The sequence below is a fragment of the Mus caroli genome, unplaced genomic scaffold, assembly GCF_978045245.1.
Source record: "Mus caroli unplaced genomic scaffold, Mus_caroli_1 scaffold_13, whole genome shotgun sequence".
Taxonomy (NCBI): Eukaryota; Metazoa; Chordata; class Mammalia; order Rodentia; family Muridae; genus Mus; species Mus caroli.
In genome coordinates, this window is record NW_028227268.1 from 38,747,271 (window position 1) to 38,756,754 (window position 9,484).

At 45.0% G+C, this 9,484-nt stretch overlaps 1 protein-coding gene across 2 annotated transcripts in view; it reads right to left on the reverse strand.

Moving 5' to 3' along the window:
- Heatr6 (HEAT repeat containing 6) overlaps nucleotides 1–9,240 on the reverse strand; it is a 28,789-nt gene extending 19,549 nt beyond the window's left edge. Inside the window, exons 1-6 of one of the 2 annotated variants that reach the window (XM_021176334.3) lie at nucleotides 9,018–9,240; nucleotides 7,028–7,135; nucleotides 5,385–5,525; nucleotides 4,432–4,547; nucleotides 3,405–3,519; nucleotides 1,824–1,925 (exon numbers count right to left, since the gene is read on the reverse strand). In XM_021176334.3, the coding sequence (XP_021031993.1) occupies nucleotides 1,824–1,925; nucleotides 3,405–3,519; nucleotides 4,432–4,547; nucleotides 5,385–5,525; nucleotides 7,028–7,135; nucleotides 9,018–9,236 (801 nt within the window). In that variant the 5' untranslated portion in view covers nucleotides 9,237–9,240. Of the gene's footprint in view, nucleotides 1–1,823; nucleotides 1,926–3,404; nucleotides 3,520–4,431; nucleotides 4,548–5,384; nucleotides 5,526–7,027; nucleotides 7,136–8,813; nucleotides 8,974–9,017 lie in introns of those variants that run through there. The other variant, XM_085829735.1, reaches the window with a different exon arrangement.
- Nucleotides 9,241–9,484: the final 244 nt, after the last annotated feature.

Below are 9,484 nucleotides of genomic sequence, written 5' to 3' on the forward strand. Positions count from 1 at the left end.
CTCAGAGATCTGCATGCCTGACTCCTAAATGCTGAGATTAAAGGCATGCTCCACCAGGCTTGGACCTAAACTTTTCATGGCCACTATGCCTCAAGATTCGGAACAAAAGCCCCAAGATCTGGATCACAGGTGTACCCTCCATTTCTGGATTGAAGTCATTTCAGATTAAAAATCCAAATGAAAATAACAATCAGGTAATAATAATGCCTAACACGATATAACTATCCCTTAATCAACTGCAAACTCGTAAACAATAAGCTCAGCTGGGAGGGACCTTGTCCTGAGGTCACCACTCCCTAAATTCCATTTAATATCCTTGAACACAGGACTTAGCTCCGTTGCACTTCCTGCTGCCCATTTAATACTTGAACCATAAATTTTGTATTTTTCCTTTCTAAGCTTGCTACGCTTGATCAAAATGCTCCTTACAAAAGTGAACCGCAGGACAGAGTCTCAACTTGATTGATTTGAGATGTCCTTTGTCAACGCAATCAATCTGAGTCTTTTCACCTTAGCCTCAGGCACACTTTTCAGACAAAGGCAAAAAGCAACCACATTCTTCACCAAAATATCACAAGAGTCTCTAGGCCACATACTAAAATCCTCCTCTGAAACATCTGGAGCCAGGCCCCACAACCCAAATCATCCTCAGCCTCGATGCCTTCCAGATTCCTACTGAACTAGCCCACCGAGCCCCACTTAAGGCATCCCACTGCTTTCCAAATCCAAAGACCCCAAATGCACATTCCTCCAAACAAAAACATGGTCAAGCCTATCACAGCAATACCCCAGTCCTTGGTACCAACTTCTATCTTAATTATGGTTTCTATTGCTGTGAAGAGGCACCATGACCAAGGCGACTCTTATAAGGACAATATTTAGTTAGGGTTGGTTTACAGGTTCAGTCCATTATCATCATGGTGGGGAAGCATGGCATCCTGTAGGCAGACTTGATGCTGGAGGAACCATGAGTTCTACATCTTGATCCAAAGGCAGCCAGAAGAAGACTGTGTCCCAGGCAGCTAGGAGGTGGGTCTCAAAGCCCATCCCCACAGTGATACACTTCCTACAAGGCCACAGCTACTCCAACAAGGCCATATCTCATGATTGTGCCATTCCCTGGGCTAAGCATATTCAAACCATTGCAATATCTGTCTGTCCTTAATCAGGGGTTAAGAGAAAATAACTAAGATATTGGTCATGAAGCTAGACTGTAACAATGTCTTTGACCTGAGGTGAACACTGAGGCTCTGACTTCCTGGCTGAATTGAAGGGTGCTGGGCCTCTCAGGGTGGCCTGACTTTCCTACTGAGTGTAGGCTCAGAGGCTAATCCTGACAGCTCCTTCAGAACACACAGATGAAGGTGGGTTCACGATAATCTGTAATTAAATTATCTACAGCTTGTATCTCATCATAGATTTAGAAGATTCAAAAGTACTTCTTAAAACTTTGATATATTTGCTTGATAGTGGTTGTCTTCTGCTCTTAATCTCTTTTATCTGAGAATGCCTGAACATGAATATTTTATTCTGCTCTTAAAATCCATGTGAGAAAATCTTTTTTTTTTTTTTTAATTGGTTTTTTGAGACAGGGTTTCCTCTGTGTAGCCACTCACTCTGTAGACCAGGCAGGCCTCAAACTCAGAAATCCCCCTGCCTCTGCCCCCCAAGTGCTGGAATTAAAGGTGTTTGCCACCACTGCCTGACCCATGTGAGAAATTCTTATACCCCACAGTTAGCTGAAGAGAGGAGAGAGGATATGCGGCAGCCCCCACACTTGAGGTGTGAAACAGGAAGTGAGGACCCTCGGACCCCTACCTCACCTTCAGCACAGCGAGAAGCGCTCCCAGGTGCTCAGTCTGCGTCAGCCTCATCTTCCCACCATTGAGAAGTGACTGTATGCCTTTCAGTGCATTCTGTAACAGCTGAGGGTGGGGAGGCAGAGATGCAAGTTAGAAGGAAGGATAAAATCTGGCTCCTCTGGGACCACTTAGAATGGAAGAGAAAAAGTCCCCTAGATGGTGAAAACTTTTTTGGAGCACTCGGCAGAGATGAGGACCCTGAGAACAGACCCATGAGCACTCTGGGCCACTTTCCAGAAGAGTTCTCTACTGAGTAGTCTTACTGCACACACACATAAACCAGGTATAAATGATGAGCCAGAAAGGGAGCAGCTGAGACCATGGGAAAGGTGCGGAGGGCCTGTGGGACGGCTTAGCAGGGACAGTCACCTGCTTCCAAGCCTGGAGACCTAATTTCAGTTCCCGGGACCCACATGGTGGAAAGACAGAACCAAACAACCTCTCCAACGTCCTCTGACCTCAAAACAAGTGCTACGGCCTGCCCACATGATCACATGCACATATTAAAGTGCCTTTTAGAGAGGTGAAGGGAAGATCTCTGTAAGAAAGCACCCCGAGTGGCTCGGGAAGGCGAGGCATGGGAGGGTGGAAGGGCCGATCACCACAGATTTCTCAGGTCAGTAACCTCACCTCCAGGGCTCTGTCCTTCAGTAATAATCTGTACAGGGCAGGGTGTGACCCGGAGACTTGTTAAAATAGTGGGGAAAGTTAATTTTCAGGATTATAGTTACAATGATGATACCAGAAGCTAATGCTTGCTAACCGAAAGATAACAACAAGGACATGACTAGGTCACACACTTTAAATGCTGTATCTTGTGCACCGCGTAAGAGCTCCACAATATGGTTTTATCAGTGCAATTTTGGGTAGAACATGGAGGCAACAGAGTATAATTATTCCATTTGTTGCCCTTAGAAGCCATGACGCATATATAAATGTGCACTGGAAAGCTGTCCAAGAGCCATTAAACCTTCAACAAGCAGGGGGTTATAAAACAGCCCATCAAATGATAAACCTGCTGCTCATTCAGCCCAAGGAATGGATTGCTACCTGGTCTTGGATATGGGCGAGGTGCCCAAAATAACTTTTATTATCTTGGATCTACAGTGTTTGAAATGTATGCTTAATTTAAAATATGCCCACACATCATCATAGTTGTCATTAAAAAGGATATTGTTGAGCAGATTTTCTCCGTTTTACCCTAAAATCAGTCATAATCATTGTATTGTTTTTAGACAGGGAAGGAGAAAGAATATGGGCTTTTAAGTTGTCAAAACAAAACTGAGAGCAAACCAAAACAAGCAAAACTGATCCTTATCATTTGAGTCCAAAGGTGTGAATTCAGTGCTGCTGACAGATAGACACCATCACACACACACAAGATCTGACTTCAGTGCCACTGAATAGAGACACCATTTACACACACACACACACACACACACACACACACACACACACACGCATGCGCACACGCGCTCGCGCACCCTGAAGCCTCTATCCTATGCTTGCAATACTCTGATGTCAAGTAGCAGCCCCACCTACCATGCAAAATGTTATATCCTCCATATCAGACGATTTTGGAGACTGTAAAATGGTCAAGAAAGCTTGGAAGCAGACATGCTGGTAGGGCTCCTCCAAGTATGGCTGTCCTGGCACACTGAAACACATGTAGAGGAGACAGTTCAGTCGCCTTTGAAGTGGTGCTTCCAGAAGAGCGAGCATTAGCAACGGCAATGCAGTCCGCTAAGTCTGGAACACGCCCTGAACACTGCTGCACTCCAGAAACTGCACTCTTGGCTGACTAGTTACTGCTGTCCTGCACAGGCTTGAACACGCATGAAGAAGGAAGAGAAATTTCTATAGGAAAACGTCACAGAAGTGTAGTTCAGGAAATGTGGGGAAGAAAAGATCTGTTTTGGTTTTGCCCTTCAGTCACAGGAGGGAAATAGTGCAGACAGATCTTTTGGAGAACAGGACTGAGGCTGCCTTCCTTGGAGAACAGGACTGAGGCTGCCTTCCTAGGCACTGGACGGTGCAGTGCTACCCAGAGACAAGGTCAAGTGTGTGCTGCCTGTTCGCTATTGCATACTACAGACCTGCTCCATCTTCTTAAAGAAGAAACTGAACTTAACAGAAACTCTCACAAGAGCCTAAACTCACATGAATATTCTTTCTAAAAGAATATGGTTAAAATTTACATTGGCGGAAAATAAAACTGACATATTACATGCCTTTACACTTCTAGAATACATTTCTCCCTTCACTTCTTGATAGTCTTTAATTAAAAACAAACAATAAGATAACCTTGTTGAATGGCATGGGGAATGTAAACTAGGGTCTTTTTCTTTTTGTCAAAATAAAAGCCTGGAGCCCAAGCTGGTCTGGGACTTGCTATGCGGAACAGCATCCTCTTGTCTTGGCTCTTGAGTGCTAGGTTTACAGGAATGTGCCACCAGGCATAGCTTAGGCTATGTCACTTTTCTAAGTTGGCTTCAGGCAGACAGAACAACCTACAGAGGGCCCAGGATAGGTCCTACCTTCTATTACTGGGAAACCTGGATCCACATACCTGAGACATAAGTTTGCCATACAGTGTACTGCAGCTCTCCTGACTTCAGGGTCAGAGTGAGACAAGTCACTCAACTTCATCAAGAGGCCACTCTTGCCCAGCAAGTCTGGGAGATGCTGAAACAAATTATCAACAGAGTGGGTCTGAGAACAGCTTCTAGGAAGAATGTACTTGTTTAGACAATAGTTTCGTAACTAAAAGGCAGTTAGCTATCAAAAAATGAACTATTAGGTAAATCCTTCAATGGCTACCCAAACGTATGCCAGAAATCAGTGGTAAGAATCATTACTATGTCATTGCTGGGGTTCTTTAGTCTTGGCTACATGGACAAAGGGTGATGATAATAATGGCTGACAGTTAATAGAGTGCCAAGTACTATCTCACTTCATCCTTGGAGCATCTATTTCATACATGAATAAACAAGGCTCCAGGGCATTCAGTAAGAAATTCCCTAGGCTACACATGCAATTAGTGACAGGATGGAAACTGGAAAATAGGCATCTTGGCTCTCAAGTCTGTGCTACTAGCCTTTCAAAGGAAAGACATAATAGTTTGAACTACCTGTCATAGTTAGCTTCAGTAGTTAACCTGACACAAACCTATACTCATCTGGGAAGAGGAAACCTCAACTGAGGAATTTTCTCCATCAGATTGGCCTGCAGGAATGTCTGTGGGTCATGTTCTTAATTGCTAACTAATGTAGAAGGTACCAGCCCACTGTGAGTGGTAACATCCCTAGGACTAGGCAGTTGGGCCTGTGTTGTATAAAAAAGCAGCTGAGCAGGCTAAAGAGAGCAAGCTAGTAAGCAGCATTTCTCCATGCGTTCTGCTATAGTTCCTGCCCTGGCTTCTCTTAATGATGGGGCTATAAGCTGTAAAATGAAATAAACCCTTTCTTCCCCAAGTTGCTTTTGCTCATTATGTATATCACAGAACAGAACCTAAGACACTACCTTTTGACATTTTGAGCCATTGCAGTAAACCAGAGCTGCCAGGGCTTGAAGAATTTCCATGTGTGTCCAAGAGCTACACTGTTGAAGAGCAGAGATCGTGTAGGTCAACAGGAAATCTAAGTTCGGCTCATCCACAACCACCTGCAGAGAAAGGAGAAAACAGAGATGCTCTCACTTAAGAGAACGCATGGGCAAGTCTGATCAGGATAGGGGAGACCTCCTTGGCCCACTGTCTCCTTCACTTCTGCCCCTGTGATCCCTCTAAAGGAGAATCTGGTAGTCCTTGTAACTTTTCCTGGAACCAATCAGAAACTGACAGACATAAATACAGATATAAGAGTCAATACACTGAGATGTCTTAGTTCAATTAAATTGGCTTAATACATAGTAGTTACTCAACTAACACACAACAAATAAACATGTCTGCTAAATACCCACTCTTTATCTGTCATGATGTGAGGAATATACCAAGAAGATATGACACATTCCTGTGCCCCTCCCCCAGAGTTTATAATCCTCTTGAGAGAGAGAGAGTGGGCTAACCAAAAAAACAAATTATGGACATTTAAGTTCATATATAGTATCATCAAATGCTAGAAGTTGGCTATGGGCTGCAGGTGCCACAGGTGATGGGAAGTTTTCCAACTGCCAGTGTCACAAAGATGAAGCACACTGGACAACAGTAAGAACTCAGAAGCTACCCCACCGCCCACCCCCAACAGCCTCCTGTGACATTCTGGAAACTCCTCAGCTCCTGTAACACACACAGCTGGTTATACCTCAGCACGCATCTTACTCCCTGTCCACAGGGGGTTCTGGTTTTATTGGATGCCCTCCCCTCTTGCAGCCCAAAGGATTCTGGCTGACACAATGCTGATATCCATATATTCATCTACTCAGGGACTGGCTCAGAAGTTTTACAGACGGAGAACTGCAGAAGAGACCTTCACAGAAATAACTATGGACTTTTTATCCTGCGGCTCTCTGTTCCCAAGATACTTTGGGGGGTTTTATGTAGATTGCAAAAATAATAATTTCAGGAAAAAAATATTGGTAGGAAAGAAATGGGGAATCATGTAATTTTGTTCTGGGATATATCTTGGTCAATTCTATTTTTCATGAACAAAACAAAACAAACAAAACCCGAAAAAACTAAGATGTCATGAGTGATGTTAGCTTACTGAACCAAAGATGAAAGAATATTCCTCATAAGCAAAAGTCTACAATTTCTCAGATCAGAATACATATTTGGTCAGTTGCATTTGGATTTAACGATGTACTCTTACTAAGCACTGGTTTTGGTTTGGTTTGGTTTTGGTGGTACTGATGCTGGGATTAAACCCATGGCCTCATGCATGCCAGGGAGCTAAGGCTCTAAGTGAATGTAATTCACTGAGTTACATTCCCAGCCCAAGACATTTTGCTTTTCCAGGCTTTACAAAAGATTAGACAACTGACTTGGGTGTATAGCAACAAACATCTGTAATCCCAACACTTTAAAAGATGAACACAAAGATCAGAAAGTTCTTGGGCCAACTGGAGCTAAGATCCCGTCTCAGAACAAAACCAAAAGGCGAGCCTATCAGATCTACAATGGGTGTGGTGTTCCCTGATCTGAGCCTTCAGGTTACATACAGGATTACCTGTAATCTGTTAAGCAAACGATGGATCAGTTGACACACTTTGCTCACAAGGTGATTCTGGTTAAGAGGCACCAGCTGACAAGCTCGCACAAGAAGAGCACTGACATCCTAGTGAAAAAAAAAAAAAAGGAAAACAAAGATAAATGCACCTGTTAGCCAAGCGAACACCCCCAAACCCCACAGTCGAACGGAAAAGCTCACGGACCCAAACCCCACAGTCAAAGGGAAAAGCTCACGGACCCAAACCCCACAGTCAAACGGAAAAGCTCACGGACTGTTCCACACTCAATGAGTAAAAAAATACCCGAGTCAAAGATGAGGCAGAAAGTGGGGGCTGGAGGAATGAAGGAACAAAAATTAGTAAGGACTAAAAGGAAGGAAAAGCGCTTTTACCATACAGGGCTATTAAATAAATGCCAACACAGAAATGCACATGCTACAGCTATAGCTAAAAATACCAAGTGAGCCAAGCAAGCAATGCTATTGGGCAAATCAGAAACAACACTTACATAAAGTTATAAAGAGAGAGAGAGTGAGAGAGAGAGACAGACAGACACACACAGAGAGACAGACAGACACACACACACACACAAAGAGAAAGAGAGAGAGAGAGAGAGAGAGAGAGAGAGAGAGAGAGAGAGAGGAGGATGCTATCCACAGATTACACCATCTACAGATGCTTAATGAATAGAAAGGCTCTGGGCATCTAGTACATGTCAGGCAGTAGGCTAGGTTTTTTTGTTTTTTTTTTTTACTCCAAAGATGAAACAAACACTTTCCTGAACCACAGAGAATTTGTCTCCTCGAGAGGGAGACAAAAAGATAACAAAGAAGATCTGAAGAACAAATAGAACTTTGCCAGACGGACTCGTAATCAAAGAACAAGGGAAGGGGATGGAGTGCGGGAAGCCTCAGAGATGCACAAAGTCCTCAGGTGCCTGAACCCGAGGCACCAAGTGCCAAGTGACTGAACCCAAGAGAACAAGGAGAGAAGAATGGAAAGGCACACATTTTGTTGTTGTTGTTGTTGTGCAAAATAGCCAAGTCTATAAATAAAAAGCTCCCTTAATTTCACTTAGTTCCACTCTGCTCCCTTATCCACGGTGAGCTGCTCCGAATTCTTTCCCATTTACGTCCTTAAGCCCCATATTTTTCTCTTACTGTTTGGCCACTTGCTTCTGCCATTTGCCAGTATACATAGAAAATCTCTGATTATGTTTACACTTGTATGCATTGTTTTGTTTTGTTTAACCAATAGTAGACTCTGGCAAAGAATAGTCTGGAATGGGGCTAGAATAGAGGAAGATCAGTGAGAGACTAGGGAGAGAAGAGTGTGAACTGAGAAACATGTTTGAGACAGACTGAAGAATTTTAATCCAACAGGCTCCAGGGTAAAGAAAAGAAGCAGTGTGCATGCCTTGTGTGTATTTGGGGTGGGGTAGGGTAGAATGAATTGGGGATTAGGAGTATGGGAGACGATGTATTCATCTATACGAGCTATCAAGTTTGAGATGCTCGCAGGTAGGACTGGCTCAGGGGTTCTGGGAATTAGTGATATACAAGAGCTGATGTGTATGAATGAGATGACCCTGACAGGAGAAGTGGAAGCAAACGAGAGCTAGTGCCGAAACAAAACAGAAAATACAGGCCTTACGGCAAATTTAGGTTCCAATCTAGCTCTGCCATTTGCCCAAACCGTGACGCTGGATCTCTTGTGAGCTTCAGTGCGTACATCAGCGAAATCAACTAAGACTATCCTCGCTCCGACATTCCCGGAGTCGCTCACCAGGGATGGCAGCTGAGGGCGTCAGAGCAGAAGCCTTTGAAAAGATGCTGGCTTGCAAGCTTTCAGATGGAGGGCAGAGAAATATGGCACGGACCGAGGGAGAAAGCCAGCCTGGAACTAAGTCATCCAGGACGTGGGTGAGAGCCGGAGGGGCCGGAGGAAGGAACCAGCCGTTGTCCCGGCAGGATGAGGCGCTCCGCCTACCTCGGGGGCCACGCCGCTGCCCTCGCTGTAGTTCTCGGAGATGAGCTGGTCGAAGAGCAGGTGAATCTCCATGCGGGACACGGTGCTATCATCCGGCTGCAGCGCGCGGAGCCTGGCAGACAAGCGGCGGAACCCATCGTCCTGCTCCGGCGACAGTTCCCGCGGGGCCTCTCGCAGCTGCCCACAAGGAAGGGAGGCGGCGACCTGTACCGCCGCCATTTTTCCTCCGTGAGAAAGCCTGGGAAATACTTCCGGGGCACCGCTTGGGGCAGGGCCTGGGTGTGTGCTCCAATTCCGGAAAGCCATCCTTTGCACTGTAGGTTGCAAGCTGTGCCGTGATTAGGATAGGTAAAGGGCAGCAGAAATAAGGCTTGGAAGTTTGCCACCCACCACCCCTTACCCTCTCAGAAAGTTTGCTCCCGGGCAGGGCGACGTTGCTAGAGTTTCAGATTCAGGCTGGAGTTGGA